General features: G+C 42.9%; 1 protein-coding gene across 1 annotated transcript; it reads left to right on the plus strand.

The window, feature by feature from the left end:
* The first annotated feature begins 31 nt into the window (after positions 1 to 31).
* pck1 (phosphoenolpyruvate carboxykinase 1 (soluble)) lies at positions 32 to 12013 on the plus strand. The gene is made up of 11 exons (XM_056606882.1): positions 32 to 71; positions 5754 to 5868; positions 6451 to 6755; positions 6864 to 7048; positions 8074 to 8277; positions 8779 to 8966; positions 9147 to 9309; positions 9638 to 9862; positions 10004 to 10135; positions 10434 to 10529; positions 10874 to 12013. Exons 3-11 carry the CDS (start codon positions 6532 to 6534, stop codon positions 11329 to 11331), a joined length of 1875 nt encoding a protein of 624 aa, XP_056462857.1. The 5' UTR covers positions 32 to 71; positions 5754 to 5868; positions 6451 to 6531; the 3' UTR covers positions 11332 to 12013.
* Positions 12014 to 20222: the final 8209 nt, after the last annotated feature.

Genomic DNA, 20222 nt, shown 5'->3' on the forward strand with positions numbered 1-20222 from the left:
GACCAGAGCGCTCGGAGGGATATCAAAGTGACACAGAGTTCACCTGCTTCTGTCGCGCCCTGGTGGTAGAAGTAAGTCATGTTTTCATTTGTGAATTAAAGGGGTAGTTCGGAATTTTGGACATAGGGCCTGATTCCCAAGTGAGCTTTGGTATTCTTTATCACTGGAGACAGTTTTCAGTCTTTCTAGTTGCAGAGTTCGCTCGTGCTAGCTAGCTCACGTCAACGGGCAATGCTAGCCTGCTATTAAAAACAGTGTTACCCACTCCACAGTACACCCGAGGTAAATCAATTATAACGACAGACTATAAATTTTAATGTCTGTTTATAGACAATTTTTAGAAATAAAACCAACCTTGCATTGCATTGCATTTTGAGGGAATTGCTGGGTCACAGCAGCAGTGTTATATTCCTGGTAGTAGGCTACGGCAGCGGCGGACTGATACCTAGGTTACCTTTACCTGCCGCTGTCATTGCTACGAACGCAGAGTACAGTGAACGAAGGAATTCTATTAGCGTATTCAATTAACAAGATATGGCCACGTTTGGAGGACTTAGCGATGCATTTGCTTTTGAAGACGATTATGAGGAATTTGTTGTATCCAACCAACCGTACATGTATGAGCCGGTGTTTTGATGTCCAAGCCAGCAGCAACAAGCCACAGTCCTTCCTGGATCTCGCACTGGAAATTGGTGGAAACTTTGTGGTGCCCATCTGTAGCGTATATTTCTACAATTTCTAAAAGCACACTGAACCACCATGTGGCCTTGTCGTTCAATTGCGCTTCTGTCCCACGCTTCTCTGTTTACGTTCTTCTGTCGTGATTCGGTTACAAAACTAACCGGCGCATAGTAAAATTCCGCTTCTGCTGAGAAAGTAGTCCCTCGATGATTCATGCGATGCAAGGTTAGTTTTATTTCTAACATTATTCTATCAACACAGACATTTAAATCTATAGTCTGGCGTTATAATTGATTTACCTCGGGTGTACTGTGGAGTGGGTAACACTGTTTTTAATAGCAGGCTAGCATTGCCCGTTGACGTGCGCTAGCCTAGCACCAGCGAACTCTGCAACTAGAAAGACTGAATGAAATGGGTTGAAAACTGTCTCCAGTGAAAAAGAATACCAAAGCTCACTTGGGAATCAGGCCCTATGTCCAAAATTCCGAACTACCCCTTTAAGTGTATTTGTTAAGGAAAAACACACGATGGCGTTATTGCATTTTTTTTTTTTTACGCGTTGTCAGGTTATTTGCACATATACCACAGTTGCAGTTCCCATTGCTAGATTGCATAGGCCTACATTTTTTAACATCTATTAAGCCTCATCCTACATAAAATCTCCCTCTCATTCATTCTAATACAACCCCCCCCCCCCAACACACACACACACACACACACACACACACACACACACACACACACACACACACACACACACACACACACACACACACACACACACACACACACACACACACACACACACACACACACACACACACACACAGACATGAGTACAGGTACTCAGTATCAATGCTCTGTGTGTCAATTTCTTTGCTTGCGTATGTGCATGTGTGTTACTTCTGCAGTAGAGATTCCAGGTTGACCACCACCAGCTGACCCACGCCCTCCTGACGTCTTAGACTGAGGCCTGGGAACCCATTTTAATCCATACTGTACTGTAACACAAAACACACTGTATTGTAACAAACAACACACTAACACATGCTGTACTGTAACACACAACATAAGGTATTGTAACAAACTACCCCCCCCCCCCCAGTCAATGGTTTACATCCGTGTTCTGGGTACTATGACCTGTCCTGTACTAGTGGATGTTTGCTAGATAGGGGTGACCTTATAACCTTGAATGACATCACACCATGGGAATAGAGTTTCAGAATATGACGTTAGTCTCTGCAATGCAAACAGGAACATGTCGTGGTTATTGTGTTTCACTTTGATCCCCAATGTACACTGACTGACCTGTAGGCATCCTTGAGCAAGAAGCCCTAACCCATAATGACATGCTCCTTGATGACATGTAACTGGATTCACTGTGAGTTGCTCTGGATAAATCAGTCTCAGTGTTTCCCCTAGAATTTTTTTTAGGCCCGGTGGTAAGAGCTGATAGTGTGATTTGTTATACATTTTTCACGGGATGCTAGAGTATTTGTTGGTATTTGTTGGACGGGGGGGGGGGAGAGGTATGGAGCGATTGTTGACCGGGGGGGGGGGGGGGGGGGGCGATTGTTGACCGGGGGGGGGCGATTGTTGACCGGGGGGGGGGGGGGGTTGTATGTCTTCAAACTTCGTCTGAGCAATAAGGTAAAGAAAAAACGATAAAAAAATTTTTTTATCATGCCCATAGTCTCGTCAATGTGTGGGAAACGCTGAACAGTGTTTTTCTAAAAACAAAGTTGATTTCATGTAAACTAATTTCATGTACAGGAGCATAAAGCACCAATACATATTGAGATAGCTGGTGGTGAGCGTGGATGGTTATGATATTATGGCTAATAATAATAATAAAAAAAATAATAATAAAAAAAAAAAAAACATTTTTTTTTTTTTTTTTCTCTTTTTCATTTTTTTGGCCGGTTGTTGGCCTGGCGGGGGCGCTCGTTGGCCTGGCGGCCCGCCAGGCCTGAACAATGGTAGGGGAAACACTGAGTCTGTTAAAGGACTTAAAAGGGATTTTTTTATTTACCAAACTAAACATGTAGTTGTTACCTATAATATAATAAATAAAGTAGGTGTGTGACATTATGAATTATGCCTCATGTGTTATATTCTGGACTCTAGTAACAGCAGTTAATATGACTGTAATATGTCTTCTGAAATCATCATTGTGTCAGAGCCCATGCTGATAATGGTTAAAATGTACTTGTTCAGTTCCAACGTGTGACCTTTCACTTTTCAAAATGTGTCAGCAATGAACGCAGAGATGAAAACATGTTTTTCTGCTTGTTGGCTGTCAGCTACGAGGATAAACCATTAACGACAGCTAAAACACAGCTCTCACATTGTTTACCAATGATCTCTTCATGTGCCAGGCACGCAATGTCTTATGAAGTCTGTGTCACCTTTCCTTGTATTATTTGAAGATCTCTTAAGAAATTATCCCTGTTACCCCTGGTAACCCTTCAAGTGAGCCAAAAATCTGCAGAGTTACATAACAGTTTAAATCCTGTCTGAGACCTTCTCTATTTACTGACATTTAATGACCTCTTATCGCTAATCAATGGAGACAGCACCGCCTGTCCTTCCAGTGGCCTGCATACATATACACTTGCATACATACATACATACATACATACATACATACATACATACATACATACATTATGTATGTATGTATGTATGTATGTATGTATGTATGTATGCATGTATGTATGATAGATACATACATACATACATACATACATACATGCATACATGCATACACGCATACATACATACACACATACATACATACATACATACATACATACATACATACATATACACACACATACATACATACATACATACATACATACATACATACATACATACATACATACACGCATACATGCACACATACACACATAGATATACCTTCATTCATACATGCATACATACATACATGCATGCATGCATGCATGCATACATACATACATACCTTCATTCATACATACATACATACATACATACATACATACATACATACATACATACATACATACATACATACATACATACATACATACATACATACATATCCAACACACAAACACTGGAACATTGTAGGTTATCTAGCTAAGACTTCTGATGGTTGATATATTTCTGGTTATTCATTCACATCATGGGTGGGCTGTTGAGTTTTTATGTCATGGTCCTAGAGAACAATGGAAATGTATATTTTATGAATATTTTGCTTGAATTCGAAAAATGAGTGAGGCAATCATTGACATTTACATTTAGGGAATTTAGCAAATGATTTTATCCAAAGCGACTTACAATAAGTACATTTGTCAAAAGAAAGAGTAACAACAATTTATCGCTGTCGGTACATTTAAGATATTCATATAAGATATGAATTTTAAGTGCCAAGCACTTAAAATGCTAGGTTAAACCATTCCCCATCAATTTAGGACCGAATGTCCTCTCGTGCATTGTAAATTATCCAACTTTTATGAAGTAATCATAAGATTACTAAAGTTGTCATTGAATCTTGTTGTTCTGAAACATTTGATAGCCCTCAAACCGAGGGCTGCCATGGGAAGTACAATAATTATGTGCCCGTTTACCTAATCTTAATTTGTTCCATAATATATTGTATAACGTCCTTACAACAAAGCAACACATTAGGAAACATGAGCAAGATATCCTAGAAAGTAATAGGCCTGCTAAGAATTGTCCCTTTCCTAAACAGTTATCTCAATCTTTTGAGGATAAGCTGACAAACCCAGACAACAGTTTGGAAGAAATGGTGTACGATGATTGGTGTCTGCCAGCTTTAATCTGAAACGTCAGAGGCTATCTGGACGCTGTTTAATTGCTTGCTCAATTTAATACAGCCATATATCTCCCAAAAGCCTTACCACATGGAACTTCTGTAGCCTAACCTGTAGGCCTAATAAAGCCTTGCAGATGCTAAAGTTTTTTCCATTTTTGTCGTTGTGTCGTATGTATTTTAGTCAATGAGAGTCACAAAGTCAAGCAGAATCATTAAAAAGTGAAGGACATTTAAAGAGTTAAATGCTTAGAACCTAACAATGACAACTTCAGACAGTTTTTTATCAAATCATAATCCTTTCAACAGCTATCGGACAACAATAATGACAGATAATAGGAGCTATAAGGGAACAAAATAGTACAATAGACGATGACAATGATTGAAAGTGCTGATTGGAATTGACCCCATACCACAACAGTAGCACTACTTTTATTTATTAAAAGATATTATAACTGAGTTTGAAATATTTCCCTTTTTATAATGGAATTAAATGTTCCACTAGGGTCAGAATAACCAACTGACCATTGCAAGTGTTAATATAAAATACACAAATTCATACATGAGCACTAAACTTGGATAGATGCATTTAACAGAGTTAATGCTGATTATGTCCCAGTATGTTTGTGAAGCATTTTAATGGAAACTATTTGCTATTGGTTATAAGGCATTCACAAGTGGGCGAGGAGAGTATGGGCTCCGGGTGCGATTGTACAACAGGTGCTGGGTGAGAGAGGGATCAGAGGTTGACCTGAACTCCGGAGGAACAGCTTCCAGCAGTAGCCATTGCCAATATCAGCCACCAGGCACGCGCTATGAGAGGGTCTGTTGGAGTATTATTATATGCTTTCACCCAAGTTGGCGATGTATGTATGTATGTGTGTGTGTGTGTGTGTGTGTGTGTGTGTGTGTGTGTGTGTGTGTGTGTGTGTGTGTGTGTGTGTGTGTGTGTGTGTGCGTGTGCGTGTGCGTGTGTGCGTGTGTGTGCGTTGATAACCGCAACAACTATTTGCAAAGTCAGAGAACAACCTGAACGTCGGACGTGAACCCCTTTAATGACGTCGGCTCCGCCATTTAATGATTCACCGCAAAGTACTACTGAGCGGCTCTTGTTTTTCTTCTTGTGATAAGCTTCACGGATGGTTCAAGCAAATATCCTGACCTGACGAGCCTCCCATCCCTCCCCCTCCCTCTCTCTTCCGCCTCCTCTCCCCCTCCTTCACCACTATGGTATGTCCCCGGGTATAAAAAGGAACGGAGAGAGTTCGTCAGTCAACCTGCCACAGAGACAGCTTCTTCTGTTCTGAAACAGATCCACATTGATGACGACGAGAAGCGCCTGACAGCAGAACAACGAGACACTTAGGGTAAGTTGTTTCGAAATTTTTCATTTTAAACAGTTTACAACGTAGTATTTGGAATTATACGCCACTTAAGGCATCATGGGGAATGGATGGTGTGTGGATGTTGGGGATCTCCTTGAAAGCCAGTCGTATAAGGTGTATGCGTTCAATGTTTGAATGCCGGTGTTTTATTTGTGGGGATGTATTTTTAATGAGTCGTTTCCAGAGAAAAGCAGCTTGCTCTCGGAAAGAAATTGCGCCTCCATCAGGTGTTGCGTCAGTTGTTTACGAAGTCGTCGCTTGAGACACTGCCTGTTAAACAATGTGAAAATCAATGAAAGTAGTATAAGAGGTAGTAAAGAGGCTGTGTCAATAATGTAGCCGTACGCATTCATCGAAAACTATATTCTACAATAGGGCGACAATAAGTCTTTGAACGACAATAATACAATACACACATACAAATCATAATACAATAACGCTGTTTTGGTTTTCTTTAGCATCCATGTTTGATGGCCTAAACCCGCATGTGTTTTGTGTTTCCTCCCATGTCTCTTTTTTTAATCTTTCCTCTCTTCCTTGTCCCCCTCTCCTTCTCACCTCCAGACTTCTTGTTTTCCATCCACTCCTCCATTTCTCTCTCTCTCTCTCTCTCTCTCTGTCTCCGCCTCAACCCAAGGAGCGACCATGCCTCCTCAGCTGCAGCCCCAGGGGCAGGCGAGCCCCAAGGTGGTGTACGGAGACCTGGGGGATCTGAGCGCCGTGGTCCGGGCCTTCGTGGAGGTTAACGCCACGCTGTGCCAGCCCGAATCGGTCCACATCTGTGACGGCTCCGAGGAGGAGAACCAGGCCATCCTGAGCCAGCTCGAGGAGCAGGGCACGATCAAGAAGCTCCGCAAATACCACAACTGGTAGGCCCAGCAGGGCTCAGTAGAGAGAGAAGGAGAGAGAGAGAGAAATCAGGGTGTTCCTGTAGGCTAACACACACTGAACTCCCTTATTCTCTCCCCCCCCCCCAGCTGGTTAGCCCGTACAGACCCCCTTGACGTGGCCCGGGTGGAGAGTAAGACGGTGATCGTGACGCCGGACCAGAGGGACACCGTCCCCAGCCCCGTGGGGGGCGGGGTCAGCCAGCTGGGACGCTGGATGTCCCCGGCAGAGTTTGACAAGGCCATGGGCCAGCGCTTCCCCGGCTGCATGAAAGGTAGAACCACCCCCCCCCCCCCCCTCCTGTGATGGCGTCACTCTGCGCCTACACTAAGGCCAAATGTTTTCACTAATATTACTGAATAATCGGAAATGTTATCGGTATCGTCCCTTTTAACTTGACCCTTATAGTGGTGGTGTTGAACTGAAATTGGACGTTAGCTTTCGGTTCTTCTTTCAAAGAAGCGAACCATTGATCCTCTGAGCACCCCCCCCCCCCCCCCCCCCCCTTGCCCGTCACAAAAAATGCAATCCACTATCATCGTTTACTGTGTCCTCTCTATATTACTTTATTATGTATAAAGTTACCTGTTACAAATTCCAGCTCTGAAACAACAATCAACGTATCCTCACACAAGCTGTGTGTGCGCTTCGGTAGAATATAGAGACATATGTATAGACAACGGGCCGGGAAGCGGTACGAATAATTGCAGAAAAATCAAACACCAACAGTAAAGGTTTTGCCCCTTGCTGATTCCGTCATCCCGTGGTATCGAGATAGTTTGTCGAGTTGAAATGCCTTTCAAAGGCTTTGCTTTTCTGAACCAATTTCAGCTCATGTTTGGTCTGTTTTTAACTCTAGATAATAACAACCCTAGATGACAATCAGAAACAATGTTTCCTCGCTAGCGGTTACGTTATTTTATTCTGATCGGTTGAAATAGGGAGTGTCTTTCATTTTACCCTTCACGTTCCAAGACAGATTGGATAGGCCGTTTTGAATGGTTTATTTCTTCAGAAACAATTTTTTAGATGTTGATTGTCAAATAATGAATTAATAAAATACCATTTGAATATCTAGGGACCTGACGGTTCCCCTCTGTTCTTTCATGGCATGTTTTATTAATGACTCATCAGTTACATGTTATTATTGCTTTATTTTGAAAAGCTGCTTTGTTAGCAGCAGCAACAGCAGCAATGGAACAGAAGCGTTGACCTTCAGCCTCCATTTTGGATCTGTTGGCTCTTTCTACCCTCCCCCCTGTCTGACCTCTGACCCCTGTTCCTCTTCCTCTCTCCCAGGTCGTACCATGTATGTTATCCCCTACAGCATGGGACCGGTTGGATCCCCCCTGTCCAAGATCGGAGTGGAGCTGACCGACTCCCCCTATGTGGTGGCTAGCATGAGGGTTATGACCCGCATGGGCCGGGCCGTACTAACCGCCCTGGGAGCGGGGGAGTTCGTCCGCTGCTTGCACTCCGTGGGCTGCCCCCTGCCTCTGAAGAGTAAGTTCTCCGGAGACTTAAGTGAACAACTGATGAGATAAATACGAAGAGATTAGATGGTTCTCCTGGGACGGGGAATGTGTTGTTGTTCTGATAAAGCACAAATAAAGCCCAAGGCAAGTGTTCTTCATTTGTGGTGGGAATGATAATATATTATATTCATAATAAAGTAAAGCCAACCTTGATGTGTCTTTATTTACCTTAATCTTAATTTACCTCCAATCCTTATTCAGAAATGTCTGTCATTAAAGTCTTTGTTTAGTTTGTTCCTGCAGTTTCATCGATATCGAATAACCCAAAGTCTCTCTCTCTCTCTCTCTCTCTCTCTCTCTCTCTCTCTCTCTCTCTCTCTCTCTCTCTCTCTCTCTCTCTCTCTCTCTCTCTCTCTCTCTCTCTCTCTCTCTCTCTCTCTCTCTCTCTCTCTCTCTCTCTCTCTCTCTCTCTCTCTCTCTCTCTCTCTCTCTCTCTCTCTCTCTCTCTCTCTCTCTCTCTCTCTCTCAGAGCCCCTGGTTAATAACTGGCCGTGTAACCCGGAGCAGACCTTGGTCGCCCACGTGCCCGACCGGCGGGAGATCGTGTCGTTCGGCAGCGGCTACGGCGGGAACTCCCTGCTGGGGAAGAAATGCTTCGCCCTGCGCATCGCCTCCCGCCTCGCCAAGGAGGAGGGCTGGCTGGCCGAGCACATGCTGGTACACACACACACACACACACACACACACACACACACACACCTAATGCACCACATGTCACAGACCACACAACACACAGCATGTACCACACACCACGCGTCGCAGACACACAGGTGGCCCCACATAGGATCCCATTGTACCCCCTCCCTGACCGTCTCTTCCCCCCTCCCCTCTGGTCAGATCCTGGGCGTCACCAACCCGGCAGGCCAGAAGAAGTACATGGCGGCCGCGTTCCCCAGCGCCTGCGGGAAGACCAACCTGGCCATGCTCTGCCCCACCCTGCCCGGCTGGAAGGTGGAGTGTGTCGGGGACGACATCGCCTGGATGAAGTTTGATGAGCAAGGTGAGGGTTTGTTCTGGTTCTTGGTTCTCTCCCCCGAGTGGCAAGGTCCACTAGAAACAGAAATTCTCTGAGATATTTCACTCACTAGTGGCTGATGAATTGCTGGCCCATTGCTAGCTAATTACACTAAAATAATAGCTCTTAATCCTTACCTACAACATCTTTAATTTGTGGAAATTTGAGAAACTCTTTGAAAAACTCTGTTGACAGAATGAGGCGCTGCCGATGTGATAAGGGCGTTTAGCAGTGTTGACTCTTCCAATGCAAGCGGTATCAAAGAAAAGCTTATGAAACCCAACACCTTCTTCTTCATTGTCACGGTTGCTAGGCAACCTGCGGGCCATCAACCCTGAGAACGGCTTCTTCGGGGTCGCCCCAGGCACCTCCATCAAGACCAACCCCAACGCCATGGCAACCATCGTCAAGAACACCCTCTTCACCAACGTGGCGGAGACCAGCGACGGGGGCGTGTACTGGGAAGGCATGGACCAATCCCTGGCCGAGGGGGTGACCCTCACTTCCTGGAAGAACCAGCCCTGGAGCCCTAGCGATGGTGAGAGTCATGAACAGACAAATATTATACTTTTTTACATAAGTATATATTTTCTAATCTCAAATCTGCCACAGAGCAATCAGGGTAACTTTATTTGACCTATTTTCTTTCTCCCCCCCCCCCCCCCCCCCCCCCCTACAGGAGAGCCCAGTGCTCACCCTAACTCCCGCTTCTGCACTCCGGCCGACCAGTGTCCCATCATCGACCCCCAGTGGGAGTCCCCGGAGGGCGTCCCCATCCAGGCCATCATCTTCGGAGGCCGCCGCCCCCAGGGTGAGCAGCCCAGGGAACACAGAGAGGAACCGAACAGATAAGAATAGATGGCAGTAGAAGTTAGATTACTAGAATTCAACAGAACTGACTAGAACCGAATAGAGTAGAATATAATCAAATGGAACGCAATAGATTAGAATATAATATAACTGAATCAATATAAAAGGGTTAGGCTTTAGCCAAGCACATACAGTTAAATTAAATTGCTGACGGAAATTGCCGTAATAAAATAATAATAGTCATTCGTTAACTCTCTTTCTCTCTTTCTCTCTCTCGCCCTCTCTCTCTCTCTCTCCAGGGGTTCCTCTGGTCTATGAGGCGTTCTCGTGGCAACACGGGGTGTTCGTTGGTGCTGCGATGAGGTCAGAGGCCACGGCGGCAGCAGAACACAAAGGTAAACAACTCTGACACTCACAACACACACCAGCACAAACTAACAGACTATAACTCCGCTGTGATTTATAGCTACGCAATGTTGCACAGTGACGCACAAAGAACAGGACATTACGACAAACAATAACATACAATTAGACATACCAAGACACGTGCATGTTTTTCAAACCTGTCAATGCATCATAGCCCATTCCAATACCCAGTAATATTTATAACACCCCCGCACATCGCAGGGGACACCTTGCACTATGACAGTGTCATACAATGCAAAACATAAAAACAAATTGTTGCATCATATCACATCTCATCCTCCTAACCAAACCCCCCTCCCTGCATCCCCCCCAGGTAAAGAGATCATGCACGACCCCTTCGCCATGCGGCCGTTCTTCGGCTACAACTTCGGCCACTACCTGTCCCACTGGCTGAGCATGGCGGAGCGTCCCGGCGCCAAGCTGCCCAAGATCTTCCACGTCAACTGGTTCCGCAAGAGCCCCAGCGCGGGCTTCCTGTGGCCCGGCTTCGGGGACAACATCCGCGTGCTGGACTGGATGTTCCGCCGGCTGGACGGGGAGGCCGGGGCCGAGACCTCCGCCGTGGGCTACCTGCCCGCCGAGGACTCCCTGAACCTGGAGGGTCTGGCCGAGCCCGTGGACCTGCAGCAGCTCTTCTCCCTGGACCAGGAGTTCTGGAGGAAAGAGGTGGAGGCGGTGAGGAGCTACTTTGCCACGCAGGTCAACGACGACCTGCCCGGGGAGGTGGCAAGGCAGCTGGACCTGCTGCAGGAGCGGGTTGAACAGATGTAGAGGAGAGAGGGGCTGGGGGGGAGTTCTGGAATACACTGCCCTCGAACCTTCTAGAACAGTGTGTGTAGAATGCCAGCAATCCAGGCCAGAACTTTTAGCCAAGCGAACAAGAGGCTTTATTTTTCTATGAGATAAATATTACTGTGATTAGTTAGTCAGTTTAAGAGTTTATAAGTCATCAGTTGGAAGTGCAATTTCATTCCCGTTGTGCCTTTATCTATATAACTTCCCATATTTTATCACTTATTTAATATATTGCTCTTAAGTTGAGCATATTTGGGTCTTTATAAGGACACTGTATGAAAGTAAGTTATTACTAAGTTATATATAAACGCACATCCTTCGGTACATAGTGATGAGTTGTTGAATTACTTGATTCCCAATCACCAATCGAATTGGTGCTTCCCAGCAGTGGGGCTGTGTCGGCGACTGTTGGTAGTGGCCGAAAGCAGGGGTAGGCAAGACGTCTATATATGTTTGAGGATCCTGTTTGTGTCATTATTTTGTGTTTAAATGTATTTTTCTATGACATCTGTATTTATTATTCTGCCTCTGATCTAATGGGGGTAATTTGAACCCTCTGAAGAGGAAACAAATATTTTAAATAAATATTATGCACTCTTTCTGTTCTCTGGTCTTAACTCTACCGAACTCGAATACTATCTTCTCCACTCTACTCTAATACTCGTATACTCTATATATATATAATTGATCAATGTGTTGATTGATTGAAATTGATTAAAGTCCTTGTTAAACAGTCTTACCAAGAGACTGAGATGTGATGTTACATATGTAACATGTTTGTCTTAACGCTGCTGTTCCTTTGGCAGGCAAGAAAACACCTTTCACAAATGTCACAAGGTTAGGTTTCACCTGCTTGCACAAACCTGGTCAGTCTACTATTGTCCAATTATATTTGTACAGTATAATGCATGGTCAAATTAACTGATTACATAATATATTATAAATGTAAAGCAAACTATATATATAGAGCACATCTCTCTATATATATATATATATATATATATATATACCCTCTCTCTCTCTCTCTCTCTCTCTCTCTCTCTCTCTCTCTCTCTCTCTCTCTCTCTCTCTCTCTCTATATATATATATATATATAGAGGGAGAGAGAGAGGGAGCGAGAGTGCAAGAGCGAATATAAAATAAAATATATAAATATAATAAAAAAATATTGTATAATATTATTTACCCTTGAAAATATACCCGTGTATATAACCATATTTTCATGAAACACGTGATACATGATACACACACACAACAAAGCACACACAGACACACAGGCACATACCCACACACACATTCTCAACAGACAGAACCTGACAGACCAGTCTCTGCCAGAAGTATGACAATTGACACACCAAACAAATGACAATGCAGATATGTTCAGAAGAAGATTTTCCTCATAGCACATTGCATTTGCTCATAGACAACGGGCGTGGACAGGTTGTTAGTGCTTTATTTGCCTGGTAGGGCAGGTTCAACTCTGGGTTCAAATGTCGCTGTTGTGATGTCACAACAGGATCGATTCGGAATTCCAAGGAAAACAACAAGGGTGGAATCTTCTGTTCCATTCATATCTCTCCATGGTCAGATTCTGGAAAAAACAAACATGTGCACCACACACACGAAAACCCACCTGCACACACACGCTCACAAACACACACATACAGCCCAGGCAGCCCAGAATTTCATCATATCGAAACAAAGACACTATGGTGCGTGGCACCAGAAATAAAACTTTGTTCTTGTTATCTCTGGCACTCTGGTACTTTGATGACAGAGATTAAGTGATAAAGGCAGTAAAAAGTCCATCAGGGAACACGTTATCTCTGCAGTAGTTGACGTCCTCACATTCCATGACTGACTCCCTCAGCGTGCTCCCATTCATGTATATGATGATGTGTGAAAGTGTGTGAACTGCCGATTCTAGTCGATGATTCTGAGAGATAAGATGAGATAAGATAATGTAAAGAACATTTATGCCCCAAGGGGGACCGGGGATCATAGGATGGGGGAAAAGATGTCAGTGTTGAAATGGAATTGAACAGCCAATCAGGTTCAGCTGACCAGTACAGCCATATGATGACCCCAACCAAGCGTGGTTGTTCAGAGTCTGCGCATGTGGTTGCCTTCCAGTTTAGCTTCATTAATCAAACAGGAGCCATAAATGATTGATGACCGAGGATTACGCTGCTGGAAAGAGTTCCAGATATCAGTCCTGGCCAGTGTCAGTCCCACACACACACACACACACACACACACACACACACACACACACACACACATACACATACACACACACACACACACACACACAACCTTTTGCAGGCAGACTCAGAGTCTTGAGCCCATTTATTAGGGAACAGGTGTTATCGGGATTCCATCACTGCATTCCCAGAATCCTGCATTGTGAAAGTCTTCCCATTCTACATACAAAACAACCATAGTATTTTTCAGGAGTCCACGACCACCCTGCCCGTTTTGACACACAAAAGTAATTTGACACTTCTGGGATGAGCCAATGATTCATCTCTTTGGAAGGTTTTGTTGGAGACAAACAAAGAATCTTCAGGCAACAGATGTGACAGCTGTGACTGCTCTCTCTCCTTCGTCTGCTGGGTCCTCTGTGTTTGCCTACCTGCTACAGGTAGCCAGTGGGCGGGGCTGAGAGGCTTGTCAGCTGATGAGGTGCACCTGTGCAGGTCTGCCACGCAGGCTTTAGCCAGTCTCTCTCTCTTTCCACAGAGGCAGGTGGGCTTGGGTTCTGTTTAGTGTGGTTCCTTAAGGTTTTGGACCTTTGGATTGGTTCCATGTTTTGTTTTATGTTAACACTATTCAACATCCCCACAGCACACTTTCCACTGCCTATATACATAGGCTAGTCGAAAGAATTGTGTGTTTGGTCAGTAGTTCAGTTGGTTGGTCACATATGTTGGTTTGCTGTTCAGGTTTGGTTTGTTGCATTTTGTTTGGGTATTTCCAACATGGTAAAGATGGTTTGTGTTGTTCCCAGTATTTGTTTTGTCTGTCTGGGTAAGTTTCCTCCGTTCTGGCTCGGTCGGTCCTTGTGATTTTGGTACTGGTTTTCTGTCCAAACCATATAATCGCACATTTTCTAATCTTCCATACGCTACACTAATCCCTTTACAGATTTCATGATACTTACTTTATTCTAATAAATAACTTTTTCCCTTATCATGTGTGGATCCCGATCTTTGCTCTGACCCGAGCCTCGTCTTAATGCAGCCAAGGAGATGGAAGAGCGTTATGAATAATTATTAGATGATTGTGTTGTACAAGGAAAGACAGTAAAGATTCAATATGAATGGCAAAATAAGGATGGGATTTTATTTGAACAATAAAATATGTGTTGGGCAAATTATAGAGAGGCTGAGATTATTGATTTCATATTCAAAAGGCGAAGGGGTGAATCTTTTTTTAAGAAATATATTTTAGAAATATAGGCCTACTCAAAGCCCAAATCATTGATATCATACCCTATCCAATAATAAAGAAATTTGAATTTGAATGGTAACAATTCCGTTAAATCCAACAGTAGATCATGTAATGAACATTTGTAGAAAGTATGAAGTAGAGAGACGACAAATGCAGGATAATTTGGCAGAAATTAAAGAAAGATATGAGTTAGAGAATATATTAAGGAAAATGTCAGGAGATAGATGCTATAGGCACGTATTTGGATATTTAAAAGAGACACATTTGATAAAGAAAATATGAAATCCGGGTAACTCAGGGTTACAATAGTAAATAAAGATGCATAAAGAAACCAGTAGGTGGCGGTAATGCACATGTTTGTTGGCCAACCGCCAATAAAACCAAATAGAAGAAGTAGAAGAAGAACGTCTCACTCATGGCTCGTGTGTTCTTTCTGATTAGCTCTTAATTGAGATCACCTGTCACGCACCCCTTTATTAAAGGTGAACACAATTAGTTTGGTTTACTTTTCGCATCGGCCTGTGTCAATCGAGGTTGAGTTTAGTGAGGGTTGAAAGTTTTCGATCTAGATTGCAGATCACTATTGTCACTTTATACAAACTGAAAGTATGCGTTGTTGCGTGTTTGTTTTTGTGGGCATTTGACTGAACAGCCCAGACAAATATTGCTACCAACATGGCACTTCAAAACAGACCACCGCAGTGAGTAAAAGTTATTTTCCTTTATTAATTGTTGACGTTTTTGGGCTGTCTCCTCAGACACAAGCCATCAGTATCCCTGCTCTTTGCACCTTGACATGCATGTCGCCGCTGTTTATTAACCTAGCTTTGCTGATTTGTATCTTGTGATGTGTGTGTTTTTCTTAACAGGTGTTAGATGACTGACAAGATCTATGGGGGGGCCCCCTTTGGGCCCCCCCATACCAACTTAGTCTTCAAAGGAATCTAGTGCCATGGGACTCCAGTGTCTTCAAAACATCCTCGGAATACATGTGTATGAATGGTCCACCGAAGGATTGATCTGGAAGCCACCACGGTCCACGCAGTAATCTGCTGCGTGGGCCGTAGTGGCTTCCAGAGCCATCTTTCGGTCTTGGTCAGGATTTGTAACAGTTGCCCTTCAATGTAGCATGCTACGGGTTTCTGAAGAAGCCTGCTTTACGTAGCATTGGAGTACAAATATTGTGCAAAATGCTCATCTAATTGCACTAGCACTAGTAACCTGTAGATTAGCTTACTTTAACGTCATTCGGTGCTGTCTCTGTCAAATGTGTGGCTTACTTTAAGTCCACAAGGCCCTTTGGTAAACCACGTTGGAACACCCCTAGACAAGGTGATTAGTCACTGGGTGTGTGCTAAAGTTTTGTTCCATTTTTTTCTAGTTGGTTAAGGTTTGGTAGAATTGTTTGGATGCTAGCGACGTTTGGATGCTAGCGACGTGATGGCGTATGTACAAGAGCCTACCGTGGCCAGGCCACAGTTGCCACGGCCAGATGGCCTAGTGTGAGTGCAACATTGATTGCATTTGTATACTGTGTACCATTGGATGTTTATGCAATTTGGCTTAATTCATCCGCAGTAAAGCTGCATTTGACTATTCCAGGGTCGTTTTGTACAGGCTTAGAATTGAACATGTTGACTAGTTTGTGGGAAGTTTTTTTTTTTTTTTACCTTTGCTTACAATCCAACGGTTGTGACCACTTATACAACTGGGCTGTGAATCTTGCAATTCTAGTTGCATATTTGTACACGCAAGCTTGTCCATTTCTATCGCCATCACTAACACTAGCTTCAGCATTTCCTTGTAGGCCATTAGCTGACTTGTGTATTGGAGCGATGATTTGGGTATTTGAAGATGCTTGAAAACCTAAAATAAAGCAAAATGCGTGTCTGGTGTGCAAGAGCCAATTTGTTGGCTTGCAGTAGTCGAGGAGTTGCCGTAGGTCGTAAGCCATCTGGAGGTTGTGGCAATGGAGGCTTGTGGTAGATCTGCCATCCAAGAAAGGTTAATTCTTCTGAAGCATGATTAATAGTTTAGTAAATTGAATCTATTCATATAGAACTATAAAATCCAAGACTGCAGCCAGTAACTTGGATCGCAATATGTGGAAAGTATTAGTCTTCATTTGTAACAACAGAATAATTAACATGACTAACTGGGTTTCTTCCATTTTCTAACTAGGGGGACTTGACTGGTGAGTCTACTGGATTAATCAGTAGCGGTACTTTGCCCAACAGATTTGATGGCATGACTACAGGGTGACAAAGACAATTATTCCCTGCCTATCAAAAGAGACTTCTAAAACATACCTGTAGAACAGTTCCTATACTTTTTGTATAATTTGGTCATGCTGCAGATTTACTTTTTGTAGTTGCTCCATATTTAGTTCTTTGACAGCCTCACCTGCTAGAAAAGTCTATTCAAATCGGCTAAATATAATGAACTAAATTAATAGCCATGAAATGTTGTCACTCATACTAATGGTAAATACCCTCTTTCAGTTGGTGGTTCAACACTGATGTCTCTCTAGGCTTGAGGGAGAGCTCACAAGTAAATTACACGAATATCCTGGAGCAATTGGGAATACACTTTTATTTAGTCTACCTGACCAGGGACATCTTTGAACTATAGGTCACCTAACCCAAACTTTTCACTCTTAGGTTGTCCTTTTCTCTTGTTTTAACCCAAAAGGGCTGAAATATCAACATTTCAGGTATTCTGTTTGGATAATGTGCAAAACTTGTGGCTTCACTAATAAAAAAAATTAACAAATGTATTTTTCTTAATGTGGTTAAACTATTTAAAGATTTGTATGCAAAATATTTCTTCTCAATTTGTGGTCAATGAAACTCTTTTTAATCTGATAAAACACAACTATGGGTTAAAGGTATTTGCTTTGGGCATCTTTTGATATTTTTAGAATCTAGCTCCATTGCCGTTAGAAATGGTGTCTCTCAGTACTGCAAAGTGCTTCCACAAGTTTAAAAAAGAATGGGCAGAAAAGGAACTTTCTTAGAACACTCCCATTCAGAATGCATTGGTTTACATTTCGTTCTGTGTAACACGCAAAAAGTCAGGACTATCGTGCTCTGGAACACGCTTCAATAGATTAACGTTCGTGCACAGGAGCACGCAATCGCGTGATACCGGGTTGGTCTGTCATAGTGTGTTTGGCTAACAGCTGCTCCTGGCGCCCACCCCATTGGAGCGCTGTCATAGTAATACTAAACTAAAAGCAAACTAACGCAACTTCTCTTCAGATACAGGTTCAAAGGGCTTTATTGGCATGGAAAAAGTAGATTGATAATGCAAAAAGTACCTCTCTCTCTCTCTGGTTTAATCTCAGTCTGTCTGCATGTCCATCTGCCTGTGTCTTCCTCTCTCTCTACCTTTCTATCTAGCTGTCCATCCGTCTGTCCATTTGCCATGCTGTCTGTCTGCTTGCCTGTCTTGCCTATCTTTCTGTCCGTCTTTCTGTCTATCTCTATATAACTCTTGATTTGGTAAAACTAAGCTCCCTCACCAGCCCCCGTCATTCCTCTCTTTTGCCCTCACACTGAAAATCTCTTTGAAGCGTTGACGTGAATGTATTTGCAGTAGGGGACCCCAAACTGTGGGTTAGGACCTCTCATGGGGTTATCAAATATGCAGGTTGGGGTCAGAAGGAGATCATTGACTTGTTATTTAAAATCTTTGCAGGTCTTATCAAGGTCCTGTTTAAACAGTCTGCCAAAGGAGTTCTACAAGCAAACATTCCTGTGCATCTGCTTGTTGCACAGAAATAGACAGATGGACCTATAGACAGGCAGGCTGACAGACAGAGAGGCAGACGGACAGACAGACATGAGATGTGAGAATAAACCAGAGAGAGTTTTACATGCCAATCCCACTGGGTGAGTTTTACATACCATTAAAGCACCTTGAATCTGTATCTCAAGACAGGTTAGGTTTTAGGTTTATTTATTTAGCACACATTAACCGTAATGGTGCAAGGAGGGAATGAAGCCCAATGGCCCTGGGCTTGTACAAGAGTTCCACCCCTGTCAATAATCACAATCAAATAATATTTATAAGGCTAACAAACTTTAGAAAATAAGGAGACAAAGTACATAAATAAATCAAAAATAACCAAAATTCAGTGATAAGATGATTCATGAAAAGATAAGATGTTTTTTAAGCTGCTTTTTAAAGAGTGAGTGGGATGATTTGGATCTTAATAAGGTTACATTTGTTAGCTTTTAGTTCAGTATGGCTAGGACAGTGTTCGTGTTGGTGCCCGGAACAGCTCTTAGCGTTAGCCAAACACACTATCTTAACAGAACAGTAAAGTATCCCACCTCCAAGCAGTACTTTAGCTAGTATTATTAGTATAACTTACAGTGGAAAATGATATGGTAGGTAACATGCCTCAAAGTCAGATAGCATGATTGATTAATTAAGAAAGACATTTCCGGCCTTTAGCAATACTTATCTTTCCTGCTCTTCCCCCCTTTATCACCTCAACCCTTATGTGTGTCCTCCCCCCCCCCCCCCCCCCCCCCCCCCCCACCCCTCTCCCTCCACAGCACACACAAACACATATAACACACTATGGATGAAATGAAATAATGAATGAAATTAAGATTATCCGATGAGGAGACTGTAACTGTGATTAAGGGCTTTACAAATGAAATTGAATTGAATTAAATTCCTTGTTCCGTCCGTCCTTTTCTTGGAAGTTGAGCTTCGAACGTTTCAACATCTTCTTAGGTGATCATTGCTTAAACATTCCGAAAGCAGAAAAACATGTTTACATGAAATATTAAAGATGTTATGTCAGCTCTAAGTCACCAATTGAAGGATAACCTTTGAGACACGATAAAGTGGAGATAGGTGTTCTATGTAGGAGTGAGACGGAGAGACGACGGAGATGCATTTGGTCAATAGTTTACAAAGTCTGGCCACTCAACCGTAACGTCTGGGAATCATGCTCCATAATAAGATACACTTTCTCAACAGGAAATATATCACCTCATACAAGCAATGGGACATGCAGAAATATATCACTGATAGGCCTACATATAATTCAGCCAGAGGTGGAAAAACTAAACTATGATGTTAATTTGAGCAAATCTAAACAAAAGTGTCGAACTGTAAACCGAATTTCAAACACGATTAAACTCCTCCACCTAGCGGTGTGACCGGGACCCTGCATGATTCTTAATTTAAAAGTATGATTCCTATGCAGGTATAAAATTATTGATAAAATCACTATAACGATAATAATAAAATAATGATTGCTCATCAATTTGGGATATTACCCTGACTTGACATAAAAAAAACGGCAGACACATTTACATTTGTCTTTCTTTCTTTCAACTCAATGTTCAAAACAAAAAGACAGAACAACAAACTTAATTTATAAAAACGTTTTA

This window comes from Gadus chalcogrammus, chromosome 13 (assembly GCF_026213295.1).
Source record: "Gadus chalcogrammus isolate NIFS_2021 chromosome 13, NIFS_Gcha_1.0, whole genome shotgun sequence".
NCBI lineage: Eukaryota > Metazoa > Chordata > Actinopteri > Gadiformes > Gadidae > Gadus > Gadus chalcogrammus.

Bases quoted from the DNA above. Each gene is read 5' to 3' on its own strand.
- pck1 (XM_056606882.1), top strand. From the start codon at position 6,532: ATGCCTCCTCAGCTGCAGCCCCAGGGGCAGGCGAGCCCCAAGGTGGTG. The intron at 7,049-8,073 runs GTAGAACCACCC...CCTCTCTCCCAG, and splicing joins CTTCCCCGGCTGCATGAAAG to GTCGTACCATGTATGTTATC. The intron at 8,967-9,146 runs GTACACACACAC...CCCTCTGGTCAG, and splicing joins GGCTGGCCGAGCACATGCTG to ATCCTGGGCGTCACCAACCC.